This window comes from Nycticebus coucang, chromosome 14 (assembly GCF_027406575.1).
Source record: "Nycticebus coucang isolate mNycCou1 chromosome 14, mNycCou1.pri, whole genome shotgun sequence".
NCBI lineage: Eukaryota > Metazoa > Chordata > Mammalia > Primates > Lorisidae > Nycticebus > Nycticebus coucang.
In genome coordinates, this window is record NC_069793.1 from 56,973,800 (window position 1) to 56,989,108 (window position 15,309).

At 36.5% G+C, this 15,309-nt stretch overlaps 1 protein-coding gene across 1 annotated transcript; it reads right to left on the reverse strand.

Moving 5' to 3' along the window:
• Positions 1-4,576: 4,576 nt before the first annotated feature.
• LOC128564403 (olfactory receptor 1030-like) lies at positions 4,577-5,515 on the reverse strand. Its single transcript, XM_053559886.1, has one exon. The coding sequence runs from the start codon at positions 5,513-5,515 to the stop codon at positions 4,577-4,579; it is 939 nt and encodes a 312-aa protein (XP_053415861.1).
• Between the last annotated feature and the right edge of the window lie 9,794 nt (positions 5,516-15,309).

Genomic DNA, 15,309 nt, shown 5'->3' on the forward strand with positions numbered 1-15,309 from the left:
AGCACTATGGCCTTGCACTACAGCCTAGAAGTCTGGTAGGCTAATGCCCTGGCCTTGTTTTTATTACTAAGAATTGCCTTAGCTATATGGAGCTTTTTCTGGTTCTATACAAAAGGAAGAATTATTCTTAGTGAAGCATCACAAGAATGGAGAAGCAAGAATCCAATGTACTCAATTCTGATATGAGGACAGTTAATGCTAGTACTTAGTGGGGGGAGGGGGATGGGGGAGCTGAGAGAAGGAAGGATGGAGGCAGATGTGGGGCCAGGGTGTGTGACACACCTCTTGGGGTTGGGACACTATTATTAGAGGTACTTAACCCAGCAAATGCAAGCAGTGTAATCTGGCTCATTGTACCGTCAATGATTCCCCAAAAATAAAAAAAAGAAAAAAAGAAAAATAAATAAAAAGCCTTCAGGGGAAACATAGAGAAGGCGGTCTACTCATGTCCAGATCTAAGCAGCCCGCAGCAGGGCAGCATCCCTTGACCTGGGTGATCCTGCAGAGTCTTTAGTCTGGGGCCTAGGGTCCTATCCCTGCTTCTAATGCCACACCCAGTGTGGCCAGCAACCAGGATCGCCTGAAATGAGAGGCAGAAGCTATAGGTTGGTGTGTGTTCAGGTGCCAGAGTGGCCAACACACACCCAAGCAAAAAAAAGTGAGCTTGTGGAAACAAAGTGGTTTTTTTTTTGTTGTTTGTTTGTTTGTTTGTTTTTCCCAGACCGTGGAATAGTAGAATACGACCTTCTGGAAGCAGTCTCTGTTAGAATGGTTAAGCTTCTTCAAAGCCTTAAGAGACAGTTGATTTTTAAAGAATTAAATATTATCTTTTCTCTTCTCTACTTTTTTTATATTACCAGAGGTGGTAATTTATAAAATGTTTTTATTTTTAAAGTAACCAGGTTGAAAAGTAGGCTGAATCTGTCATTTTCCCCGGAACCTAAGATCCCCAAGTTGTGACATCAGTGGCCCCATACCTCTAGTAGATGCACCATTTACTTGCTGGTGAAGCCACACCTGAGCACCAGATGAACACTTCTCTATTCCGCCTTGCTCATCTAAGAATACTTGACCTGTATGCCCAGGGCAGCGCTGAAAATCTGGGGCACAGACTTGAGATTTTAGAATGCTTACTCTTTTGAAATACTTTTACATAAAATGATATGAAAGTAAAGTGGAAAAGAATAGTACTTTCCCTTTCATGTTTTCCTTTTATGATCAACATTAAAAAAAAAAAAAGTTTTGCTATGTTTCCAAACATGACAAATCAATAAGAGTAATAAATGAGAAGAAAAACAAATTTAAACCTATACTGATTGAATAATTCAGTATTTTATGTGCAAATGAGTACATATTTATATATATTCACACATCAGATATTTCATTTATATATATAGAGAGAGAGTTTGTTAATAAAAGTTGTCTAAGTGGTGAATGCTGGCAAATAACTTCATTTTTTAGAATTACCTTGAGGAAAATGAATTTGCATTTTATTTACACATGAGAGCAGTTTATTTTCACTATTAATGAAATGATGGCTAAATTCCAGAAAAAGTAAAACTCCCATTATTTTGGTAACATTTACATATTCATAAGATATTTATTTTGGGCTTAAAAATTAGTATAACTATTATGTATATTAGTTAAAACATCTTCACTTTATAAGTTAGCAAAATCACATAATCATGTTGGTTTCTCTTACAGCTTAAATATTGTCATTTAAATACTACTATCCATGTCTATAGGGAGCTATACAGTTTTAGAAAATGTAAATAATTAATTAATTCTTCACCAAGACCTTTCTTACTTCATAGGGCCAGAGTCAGAGAGATAAATTTGTAAGGCTAAGGAGTTCCAGAGGGAAGAGAAAATAGAAAATACGAGCTCACAATTAGCTGACGTAGACCCTTCCTTATATCTAACTCTTTACTTTCCAAGTCTTTGGGAAATTTAATAAAATACAGATTCATGTCCTTCATAATTCATGAACTCAATAGTCTCGATTCTATGCTTTGTTTTACGGGGTAATCAAGGGAGCATATTGAGAAAAGTGCACACATTCAACAGCTGGGAAGGTGTTATGGTGAGGTCTGATGACATATTTTCCTCAGGTTTCTTTGAAAATAACTGAAGAATTGATGAAGCTTTCTGATAAAATATTCCTTTGAAAATATGAATATAATTAATCTTCTGAGAGCCATATATTAAAACATGTGCTTTCTACTTAGTGGTTTTTTTTTCATCTTTTTAAATTAAACAGACATGGAAATAGTGTGAGCGAAAAATTTAATAAATAGGCATGGCTTTTGACTGAAAGCACATTTCCCATCTAAGTGTTGGAGCCTGGTCACCTTTACCTCAATTGGCAGTAAACTGTTTCTATAGCAGCAGTCCCTCAGCTGCTCCAGGTGTCATGGTCCATCAACAGCTGCTGATATTATGTATTCCCAGCATACCAACTTTCTAAACGCATCTCTTTCCCTGGTCAGTTTACATTGTTGCTAATATATGTCTTCCTGTCTCACAGTTATCAGCCTGACAGGGGATGGGGATAGCGTGGGAGGATTTGGGAACACAGTCCATGTGTGTGTGTGTATATATATATATATATATATATGTATATATATACATAAATATACATATATATATAAATTTTTTTGTTTGTTTGTTTGCAGTTTTTGGCGGGGGCCAGGTTTGAACCCACCATCTCTGGTATATGAGGCCAGTGGCCTATTCCTTGAGCCACAGGCTCCAGTGACTTCCTTCTCTGTGTCACTTCCCCACTATGGGGTCACTTTCCCACATCTGGGCACTTTGTTGACCTATCTATTGGAGTTAGGAATAAATACAAAAGAGTTCAGTTCAGTTCAGCAGACAGTTATGATGTATTTGTTTCGTGCCTGGAACTGTGGTAGGTGCTGGAGGGCAAAGTGAAGAGGATAATCTGCTTGGTTTCAAGGAGCTCGTGGTCTAATCCCCAGCCTCATGTTATCCTTTAGCATTGCCCTGTGCACTTTGCCCACTTCCCTCCAGCTCATTACCTGTGCAACCTCTCCTGCCTCCCTGTTGCCTCCCACTTTCCATCATTCTGTCCCTTTATCTTGCTAGAATCTTCCTTTTCAGCCATAGACAACACTCGGTCTTCAACTGATTAGGAATGCAGTTTATAACTCAACTCTCCAGAAAGGCTTTTTGCACTAAGTAAGAGACAATGTAAATATTTAACTATGTTTATTTTCCTAAATTTGTTGCTCACAAGCAACAACAAAACAGAGATCCCATTTATATTTGAGGGGCATTATTTTGGGGATAAGAGGGACCCCTGAGTTTCTTGGTTAGTCTTCAATTAGTAGGTGTTATATTTTCTTAACCATTAAAAAAAAATCACATATTACTAGTACATTCAAAAACACTTTAGAAAGAAAAGCTAAAGGTTTGTGGTAGATTCATTTGTCTTAAGAATTATTCCAAAAGAAGTATTACAATTGAGGCTTGGAAAAACCACAGGGCACTCACTCATATTCTTGATGAAATTAAATAAGAAAAATATTAAAGAGATATTTCTTTCACCTGTCCCCACAAACGGTAAGAACTTACATAGATTTAGCTCCAAGAAATTAGAATATTGGATCTGTGAAAACAAAATATAAAAGACATAGAAAATGTTGCAAAATAAAAGTATTTCTCTAGATCATTCAAATTATTTAAGACAATTTATTTCTCAGAAATATTAATACCCTGGCTTTGTAACCTCAGGAATCTCTCCCTACTTTCATGCCTTTTTCTCTCTACTCTTCTCCCACTGCATCCCCACCCCAAATCGCTGTAGCTCCACTTTCCAGAGACAACAAAAATTAAACCCTGGCTGTTGAATAAATCACTACTGTAACATTTCTGAAAGTATTCTAAACCCTCTTTTTATTTCTTCTAATTAAACTTTCCTTTCTAAACAAGCCCCACATTTAGCTGAAACACACTTTTTTTTGTTCTTTTTCCCTTTACTGTTGCTGCAATACTGTTTTTTCTATTGTTTATTTAAAACATGCAGTATTTCAACTACATTTGGATTAAATAAGCTTTAAAATTGGTCTTAAAACTTAATCATTGTCTATAGCAATATATTAGGAAGAAATATGTTCAAACACCAAGAAATGATTTGCTACAACACAGCTTGTTGTAAGGTGGAAAGTATTTATAGTAACAGATTTTCACATGTGAGTTTTGTACCCAGTTTCATTAATTTATACTTTCACAAAGAATGTTTTTTTCAGGATCCTTTTACATTTATAGCTCATATTACTAGCTAATTGGTAGTAAGCCACTTCATTTTCAACATAAGAACATATGTTGACATTGACATCCTAGCTTGTAAATCAATCTTGACTAGCCCAAGATAATTGACTGGCTTAAATATTCCTGTTATATATGGAGCAAGGGGCCCAGTACTTTTGATCATTAATATACCCAAATTGGATTAAATCTGCTTGGACTGATTGGATAAGAATTGGCCTGCTAAATTTCAATCAGATTTGTTCAGCATATCAAATTTTCATAATATCGCATTCTGATAACTTGCTCAATATGACTCTTTGCCCTCCAGCATTTTTTCCAGGCTATCCTTTACTTCTGTATTCCGCAGGCTGTAGATCAGAGGGTTAAGCATGGGAATTACCAGACTATAAAACACAGAGACTACTTTGTTTTGCTTCCACGAATTCCCTGCTTTAGGTTGCCGCAGGTACATGAAAAACAGTGTTCCATAGAAGATGGTGACCACAGTGAGGTGGGAAGCACAGGTGGAAAATGCTTTGCACTTGCCTTCAGAGGACTGGATTTTTAAGATGGAAAAGAGGATGCAGATGTAGGAGATGAGGACAGTCAGGAGGGATCCAGTGAGGTTCACTGCAGAGAAGATAAAGAGGTGCTTTTCTTTGTTGCGGGTGTCAGAACAGGAGAGGGCAAGGAGAGGGGGGTCAGCACAGTAGAAGTGGTGGATGACGTTGGAGTCACAGAAAGACAACTGGAAAGTCAGCACTGTCTGAATCACAGAATTTAGGAAGCCATAGGTATAGACTCCTACCATTAGCTCCTTGCAGACCCGCTGTGTCATAATGGCTGTGTAAAGCAGGGGGCTGCAGATCGCCATGTAGCGGTCATAGGCCATGGTGGCCAACAGGAAGCATTCGGTAGTGGCAAAAGCACTGGAGAAGTACAGCTGAGCAAAACAGCCTGGGAAAGAAATAGTTTTTTTCTTCACCAGTAAATTTTGCAGCATCTTGGGCCCAATAGAAGATGAGTAACAAAGATCAATGAATGCCAGGTGACTGAGGAAATAGTACATGGGTGTGTGGAGCCGTGAATCTGCCTTGATGAGCAGGATCATGCCAAGGTTTCCCACTAGGGTGATAAGATAAATGAGCAGAAACACCACGAAGAGTGGAAGCTGAAGCTCAGGTCTGTCTGTGAATCCCATGAGGACAAATTCTGTCACTGTGGTATGATTGCCTCTTGTCATTCTTGTCTCTTGCCTGATGAAAAAAGAAGAAATATGGCAAAAAAGAAAATGATTAGATACTTAAAAACAAAAGCTATTTACCTCTTTATTCCAGGACCAGTTAAAAGCTATCATTAGCCAGGTCTTTAGTCTGCTAAAACAGACATAAAATCTGATCTCATTTCTTTTTTGGATCCAGGGAAATGATTTTCCTAGAACAGGATCTATTTTCATGTAAACAGTGGAAGTGTTTTCAGTTCAGTACAACCAATACTTCTAAGCCCCACTTAGAGCCAGACAGCACGCATGTTGCTGGGATGGAGATGGGTGGGATGGTGTCTTTGTTCTCATGGAGTTGAGTGGAAGGGTGTGAAAAGTCTTATTCCATAAGGGAACATGAGCAAGTATTATTAGAGCTGTACAAAGTGCTGCTGGGGTCACAGGAGGGAGAGATTGAATGTGGATGGTGGAAATGGAAAGCTTCATTCATTCATTCTTGCTTACTTATCAAACATATATTACCCATCTCTAATGTACCTGTTGCCGTGCTGAGTGATGGTGATATGGACATAAATAAAACACACGTATTTAAATTATAAATGCAATACATTTACTCGGTGACATTATGAAATAGGACAGAGGGATACAGATGAGAAAACAGAGCTTTGTCTCCTTTACCTCCAATGTAATTACTTAATGCTTATCCAATGTTAACACTTCCTTATGTGTAAACAAATAAGAATATTCACACACACACACACACACACACACACTTTTCTACATAATAAGCTCATCCAGTTTTGTGTCTTTTTTTTTCTTTACATTAAGGAAGTATTTCCAAAGCAACTCATATAAATCTATGACATTCCTTACAAAACTTATTAACAAGTTCCTTCTTAATGGGCATTTAAATATTTACACTATTTTGTTTCTTTTTTTCTCTCTTTCAGATAAAGCTGGAATAATTATCCCTAAGCATGTACTAGGTTAAAGGATAAACCCCTAAAAGCAATATTTGTCATATATATTCATTTTTCTTTTTGATGCGGACTAATAAATTGACCTCCTTATAAGTTTCACTCACATGTTACACTCACTTCCAACAATATTGTGTAAGAATACTGATTTTTCTATACTCTTGTCCATAGTTTTATTAAATTTATATCATTGCCACTGTGATGGTGAACATTGGTAACTCACATTGTTTTAATTTGTGTTTTTATGAGTAGAAAATAAGCAATTTCCAACAATTTTTTGCATGTTTATTTTTGCCCTATGAACTGTCATTTCATTTCCTTTGTTAATTTTTTCTATTTAAAAAGGTTGTTGATTTTCTAAATATTTTATTTATGGTGGCTCTTTGTTTTAAGAAAATCAGTTCTCAGTCCTTTGTTTGATCTACATATTGCAAATTATGTTTCAGATCATCACTTACTCTTTAATGTTAGTGTAGCGATTTTTCATGCTTTGAAACATGTTTTAAATTATTTGATGTCAAATTTATCAAGCACTTTCTTTTTGAATTCTCATCTTTGTGATTATGGTTATATATGATTATGTTGATATGTTCAATTTAAAATTAGTTTTTAAATTATCTCTTGTTTTATTCTAGAGAATTACTGGATTTCATTTCTACATTATGAACTCTGATCTACCTGGAATTTAATTTTGAGGAATGAGATGACCAACTGCAGTCATGCACTATGTAAGGACAGGAATTCATTCTGAGAAATGTGTAGTTGGCAGTGTTACATGAACATCACAGAGTGCACTTACACAATCCTGGATGGTACAGCCTACTATACACTTGGGCTATATGGTACACCTTTTTCTCTTAGGCTGCAAACCTGTACATCATGTTACTCTACTGAAAACTGTAGCAGTTATAACACAGTGGTATGTATTTGTGTGTCTAATATATAAACATAGAAAAGATACAGTAAAAATATGAGAGAATAATCTCATGGGACCACTATCATATATGTGACCATCAGAACATCATTATGTGTGACTGTGTTTTTATTTTTCCAAGTGGTTAGCCAGGTGTTCAAACACAACTTGTTGATAAAATTGTTTTCCTGCTGATTCTGTTGATTTAAAGCTCCAATTTTATCATATATGAAAACATCCTCAAGTACCTGAGTCAATTTCTTATTTTTTTTTTTAAGTGTTTTCTGGAAGCAATACCCAATGTTCAAATACCTGTATAATTCATTTTAATATCTGGTAGCAATTTCTTCTGGCCATTCTCACATATGTATATATTTTTTCCAGATGAACACTAATGCAATTTGAACAAGTTCCAAAAGCCAGAAATAATTCTGCTTGTACTTATAATGCTATTGTGTTTAATTGATATGGTAATTTGGGGGATAATTGGCATCTTTACAATTGAATCTTCTATTCTATAACTAACTAGGGCATATACTTCATGTATTAGAGAATTTCCTAAATAGAATTTTAAAGTTTTCTTTAAACCTTATAGGTATATATACTACCTATTTCCTTAAATTCTAGGCACAAGTATTTTATCTTTTACTATTGTAAATCAAAATTTTTTTCTCCATTTTTGTGGTTGGTTTAAAGAACCATTAATTAAAAATAAAAAAGAAAGCTGTTGATTTTTATAAATTGATTTTAAAACTATGCTACTTACTATAGTTTCTTATCATTTAAACATATTTTTCTAGTTGGTTTCCTTAGGCTTTCAAATACAAATTCATATTATATGAAAGAATGTAAATTTCATCCCTCATTTCTATAGTATTTCTTGTTTCTTTTTCTCCTCTACTTGCATTGGCCAGTACTTCCAGAGCAGTATTAAAAAATAATAGCAATGGTGGCAGTTTTTTCCTTTCAACTTTTTGAAGGGTGCTTCAGTACAAGGAAACTCTAAGGCATGATAGACAGGATAGGCTGAGTGAAATTACTGAGGTTTGAGAAAGATCAGGCTTTAACATACTGCAAATATTTGATGTGGTTAGAAAGCAGCTTCCAAGGAGCAGGCCTACTTTTGGCACTAGCAGGGCCCAAGGCAAGAATAATAAATTAAAGCTCATTTATAATATGTCTACATACTTAAAAATTAAAAATCAAGATGAGAAGTAATAAAATATGTTTTATCTTTTGTCCTTAGCAACTATAACTTTATAATGAGCTGGAAGGCAGAATTCTTGGGATCTTTGGGGTTCCAGGCTGGAGTGCAGAGGTGTGAAGAGGACGTGTCTCCAGCTGCAGTACAAGCTCCATGCACCCCACTGCAAACAGCCATCCCTCAGCTACCCTTAGATCTAAGTGTGAAAACATAAGTAGTGTGTTTTAGCGTCTGTCACAAGGGTGATTTGGGAAAGAGGCACTTATAGACTCTGAGAAAAAGCTGAGTGAGAGCTATTTGACCAATGAACTGTTACCTGGAGGATGGTTTAGAAGGGATGGATAGAATGGACTGCGGGTGGGCACATCAATTTGCCCCATGGAATGTGGTGCAGTAGAAAGAAGCTCCTAATGTCTCTAAAGGATTTGGGTAAAGGCGAGGTCCCTTTTGTTTGGATCTAAAGGTAGTACTGCTTATGAGTAACTAATAAGAAGCAGAAATACATGTCTGGGATAGGTAACAAAGGACTTAATATCTTATTATGAGAAGTTTGGTCTGTATCTTGTAGGCAGCTTTGATATGAATTGAGGTGGCCATTAAAAGATGGAAAGAGCCCCTCAAAGTGAAGGATGGGTTGAAGGAGAATGTTTTAGATATAGAAACCAACTGAGCAAGATTTGAGTTAGAACAGCCTGGACCATGTTCAGTGACTGTGAGCATCCTTTTGGACAAGGGCAAGTACATATAAAAATGATTCATGTGAGACAAATTGGATGAGAAGAGCTTTGAATGTCAGGGAGATCTAAGGACTAGTTCAGTAGTGAACATGGACCCACCAAATGTCTGAACGGTAGAATGAAAGCTGACCAGTGTTCAGCTTTCAGGGAGTTAGTCTGGTGGTGTGTGTGGAAGAAGGGAAGGGAGAGAGCTGTCAGCATGGACACTGGCTGGGATGTTTGCCACATTAGAGAGAATTAGGCTTTAAACTAAAGAGTGATGGTAGAAATGAAAGGAAACAAACAGGAGAGACATCCCAAATACAGAGTCTATATCACATTGCAATGGACTGAGAAAGCATTTTCAAGTCTGGGAAACCAGGATAATAATAATGTTAAGAATTGACAGTTTATTTAATTTTTACCTTATCTCTTTCCTAAGGAGGTATGACAGAATTTGAACACGCACCCCCCCCCCCAATTAACATTGTAGAATTCTCAATAGAAGATAATTTAGAGAAAAAAGAAGCAACTGTTCCCACTGTATTTATGTAATATTTCTGTGAGGTAGTGATTTTAGCAGACACGTAAAGTCTGCACTAGGAGTGGATTAGGAGGGAAGAGTGTTGAATTCAGTTTGAGGGAGTGGTGGCTATCCGTTGCACAGATGGAGTTGTGACCCTGATTTAGGAGCTGTGGACATTCAGATGATGGCATAAGATGTGGGAATCAATGAAATCTTTCTGGGAGAGAGAAGTCAGTAACAGCAAGAGTTCAAGGACAGACCTTTGGGGAAATACAACTTTAGAGATAGGGAGAGGAATCATTAAGGATGAAAAGGTACCCTGAGATGTCTAAAAATTAGGAAGAATCCTTTTAAGTACAGGCATGTCTGGCACTTCTGGCTTATGGTAGGTGTAACCTTTTCTTCTGTGGTCTTATCTCTCTCAGTAATAGCTTAACACAAGACTGCATATATAGTATATGTGCATAGATAGTATTACCCAGTAAAATGTTTGCTTATAAAATGTTTGTTGCTCTGAATCTTGTACCATCAAAAGATAGCGGAGTGTTCTTTTGGATTCATTTCTAGACTTAAAGAAGTCTTCCATCTCCATTTGAATTAATATAGTTGCCACTCCAAATTAAGACATGGAAAGTTTTAGTAACTCTAGTAGAGTCCAAAAAGCCAGTGTGCAGACTCTAGCCTTATTAGTAGCTCTTGTATGAGATAAGATTTTGACTGTATTATCTATTATTGATGTGATTTCATATTTACCTATAAAGTTTCTAAGACCATTAATACATTCTACTTTAAAGTTTTTAAAAAACTTGTATTCTATCAGCTAGATATTTATCATTTGTCATCCAAAAATATTCTGCATTCCAAAGGACTTCTAATTGAATTAATTTCCAAGTTTGAGGATTACTAATAAGATTGATGTTTAGTTTATAAGTTCTTAGACTATAACTAGACCTGATAATACGTCCTAGGAAAAATAAAATAGTACATTTTTGATAGCAAACATTTGACTTGTAATTTTCTGCCTTAGAGATAATTTGCAGTCTCTCCTTAAAAAGAAAATTCTGACAATTGAGATTTAATTACTTTCAAATTTAATGATAATAATCAGGGATTATTTAATACTTTCAATGTACCAAGATTCATTTTGTTTTACATATATTATTTTAATTTATATATAATCATTATTTTCCTCATTTTCTTATGAAGAAAACTAAGACTTAAAAATTCTCAGTAGTTTGACACAAATTCACAAAGTAGATGAGCCAGGATTTGAAGCCAGATAGACTGATTCCAGTGCCTTCATCATGAATTATATAGTGTCTTCCCATTTATGATTTCTCAGTATTTACTTATTTTATGGCTTTGTTTTTGCTATTTTTTTTCCTGGCAAAGTTAGACCACTGTGAGAAAATTTTAGGTATATTGACATGAGTTCAACAATACCTTTAACATTTATTATTGTATATTCAACAAACACATTCAATCTTTGATAATTCATTGCCATTTTTCCTTATTATTAATTATATGTGAAAAATTCAAACGACTTTGTTAAATAACCTAAGAAATATTCTTAACTCCTGGAAAGGGTAGGGCACATGAACTATCTTTGGGAATGTGATGAAAGCTAATGGTTTATTCCCAGGAAAATTTCGCTCATTCAAAATTTTGCTTCCAATTTCAGAGGCTTCACGAGTTTATTAAGTCCATGCTATGGTTTTCACATAGAATAATGTGCTGGTCAAAAAAAAAAAAAAAATCCCAGCTTTTCCAAGTAACAACTGACCAATCCTTCTTTATTCCATCTATGTCAGAAGCAAAAATCACCTATTCCAAAGCCCTGTCCTTGTAATAGTCCAGAACTGAAACCCTTCGCTTGGCTGCATGTGACTTTTGCTATGACAGTTTTAAAAGAAAGTATAACTTACCAAACATCTGTTGGGTAGTTAGGCTGGATTCTTAATGCCCTGGAAGCATATACCTAGTGCATTTCTGTTCGGACAAACAGATTTCTTCATGTCTGATGGGAGGCCTTGGTTTTTGTGTTCTACAGACAAAATCTGTGAGTATTTATAAAGATAAAGTGCAATGGGTCCGTTATCTCTTGTTATTCCAGAGCATCCTGGGCACCAAGGGAACAGTTTAAACAGAGTTTCTCTGAGATATTCTACACTTGATTTAAATTACCCTTGGGAATTAAAATCCCGGAATCATCTGGTAAGTGACGATGATTCAGTTTATGACGCTTTGGTGCCTGTTCTTAGGATGATTCCCAAGTTCAGAACCTTTGGTGTGATGCTAGGATACAGCCATCCTGCCCTTGCTGGGGCATCTGTAGTGAGTGGCGTTGAAGCTGTCACAGTGGCGAGGTCCCAGTGAATGTTTTATAATGGGTTGGGTAAGATTGAAAAGATTGTATGACTAGGATGAACATATGGGACATTTTTGCTTTTAAAGAAAAGATGGTCTTGGTTAGCATATTCATCACAGCAGATAATTTAAGAGAAAAGTGGTCTTCATGCTTTTCATGTTTCCTACTGTTATATATTCCCCACTGAATCAAATTAAGGAATAAAATCATACTCAAATCCAGGGCAGAGCCTAAATGTTCTAATGGTCCTGCAGGCCTCCTTTCTCTCTCCCTTCCCTATTCCTCTTGGAATTAAAATTGGGGCAATAAAGACTTGCTGGTGTGGCCAGGGTCAGTTTCTCACTGGGGAAAAAGATTAGAACCTAGATCTCAAGGTCATTAATTGCAGTGATTTAGCACAGCCCTTAAAATACAAAGACATGATCCTCAACCTTGGCATTTAAAGCAAGGCAGAGCTAAGGTCAGAGTAGTTTCAGATTATAAAGTAAACTTTATATCCCTTAGCATTTCCCAAGTTTATTAATGCACACCAAAAGAGAGGAAACTGGAAGAGAAGCGCATTTCGGCTGGTGGCTTCTCCTAGTTACCTTTGCTGGTTTAAGTAACTTGTAGCAGGTAAACCTATGACTTTTCTTTCTGGTTAGAGGGGAGAATTTTTAGGTTAATATGGTGGAAAGCAAAAAGTAAGTCTGATTTTGCATTGTATCATGCCCAGTTTTCCTTAACAATAAGCCAAGGGATTTTTGTTTCCAGAGTCCCTAGGACTGTGCCCCTATCTTGAATAGTAATCAAAGGGGCTGGAGTGAGGGGCCAAGGAAGACAAGCTGTGGAACTACTGCCATTTCTGTCACCTTTCAATACTATCATGTCACTGTCCAGTCTTAGTGCATGTGAGAATAAACTTTTTAGCAAGAATTGTTTTTATTTTTCCCATGGAATTCTCATTACATGAAGAGCCAATTATAGGAAGTGAATATCTAGGGGAAAAAAATCCAGCCAGGTTTTCTAGATGAGTTTGTAGAAAGCAGATGATATGGTGGATCTTGTCTAGGTGAGTGACGAGGATGGGGAAGGAATGAAACTGATACTGTGCATCTCACTGAGAAAAACGGACAATGGCATTTTTGAACCAGGATTTACACTACACCCCATTGCCCTGCAAAGCTAGGAAAGAGAAGGGGAAGGTGTTTTAAAGATCTGTTTGGTCATGAGATTTAATTCTAGTTTTTAGAAAGGACTTATGTTAAAGGAAGGTGCACATGTGATTCATGCATTAAACTGGGGATACATTTTGACAGAGAGCATTCTCTATCATGAGAAGCTTGGTAATATTAGTTTATATATATATGTGTGTGTGTGTGTATGTATTCATATATACACATATATATATAGCTAGGAACTCATACAGAATTGATGATTCTGTCATAGAACGCGAGCTGGTGGGTGCTCTGAATTATTGTTTCTGCCCTGTAATAGCTTATGTGCACTGCATTTGGTTTGAGGCTTAATTATATAATATACTTAGATTTCTTTGGTGAAATGTTTCCATGTTAATACAATGCAGAGTAAGCTAAGCAACTAGAAATGTCCCCTTATAATTCTATCTTAATGTTACAAAAATTTAGGGTGGTGCCTGTGGCTCAGTGAGCAGGGCACCGGCCCCATATACCTATGGTGGTGGGTTCAAACCCAGCCCCGGCCAAACTACAACAAAAAAAAATAGCCAGGCATTGTGGCAGGTGCCTGTAGTCCCAGCTACTGAGGAGGCTGAGGCAAGAGAATTGCCTAAACCCAGGAGTTGGAAGTTGCTGTGAACTGTGATGTCATGGCACTCTACCAAGGGTGATAAAGTGAGACTCTGTCTCTAAAAAAAAAAAAAAAAATGTTAATGTTACAAAAATATAAACAGGGCTGAAAGAAATGTTGGTGTTGTCATGGAGTTGGAAATTTCAACTGTCAGAAAGGCTTTTTCACTTCCATGTTGTATTTGTGATCCGGGCTTATACTGTGACTTTCTGTAAAACAGCTTACCTGTACGGCCTGAGGAAAGTCTCCTCTATATGACTCAGGAAAAGAGACACTCTGAGTTGTAATTACACTGAGGCTTTCATAATTCAAATGCCAAATGAGTTAGCATCTGTTGAGATTTTTTTGAATTATACCAACATATTGACCTATGGGATTTATTCAATAATGTATACTACAACAGAAAATTATTGGCCAAGAAAATCATTCACATAGTACTTGAAATTACAGCTTGTATTGTTTACCTTCAGAGTGAAAATTCATGAATGGAGAGTAACTCAGAATATTTACTATGTAAGCTGAAAAGAAACAGCTGTTAAGTGATCTGTACTCACCATCCATATGCCCCACAAAGTGTGACACAGAAAAAGGGAATGAAATCAAGAAAAGTTTTTTTTTTTTGAGACAGTCTCAAGTTGTCACCCTGGGTAGAGTGCTATGGTGTCACAGCTCACAGCAACCTCAAACTCTTGGGTTTAAGCGATTCTCTTGCCTCAGACTCCTTAGTAGCTGGAATTACAGGCACTTGCCACAACATCCGGTTATTTTTTTGTTGCTGTTGTTGTAGTTGTTGTTGATTAGCAGGCCCGGGATGGATTCAAACCTGCCAGCTCTGGTATATGTGGCTGGCACCCTAGCTGCTTGAGCTACAGGCACTGAGTCAAGAAAAATTTTTAAGAAAACAACAGATAAACAATGACTTAGCAAATTTTTCTAATATGGACTGTTACTCTTCTTTTTTACAGAATATTTTGGTTTTCTGCATTTGATAAATATTTTTGTAATTCAAACACATTATCTTAGTTAAAGCTCACCAAACGGACTGGGCTTTAGTTTTAGCTTATGTAACTGCTGAAACCTGCTTTCCTCTGATGTACGTTCAATAACATTTTTTGGGTACTACCTCTGGGAAATTCCTTTCTTCAGAATGCCTTGAAGTATATTTTTGGGATTTGGAGTGCTTATGGCTATGTTTACCTGGTGGAACTTAGGACAAGACTTGAAACGGTTTGTTTTATAATCTCAGAGTAGAAAGTTTGATAGACCCATGGATAACAAGTAGAAGAAGTAGCTAAAAATGCTTTA

Excerpts from the sequence above, each read along its gene's own strand:
- LOC128564403 (XM_053559886.1), bottom strand. The coding sequence starts at position 5,515 with ATGACAAGAGGCAATCATACCACAGTGACAGAATTTGTCCTCATGGGA.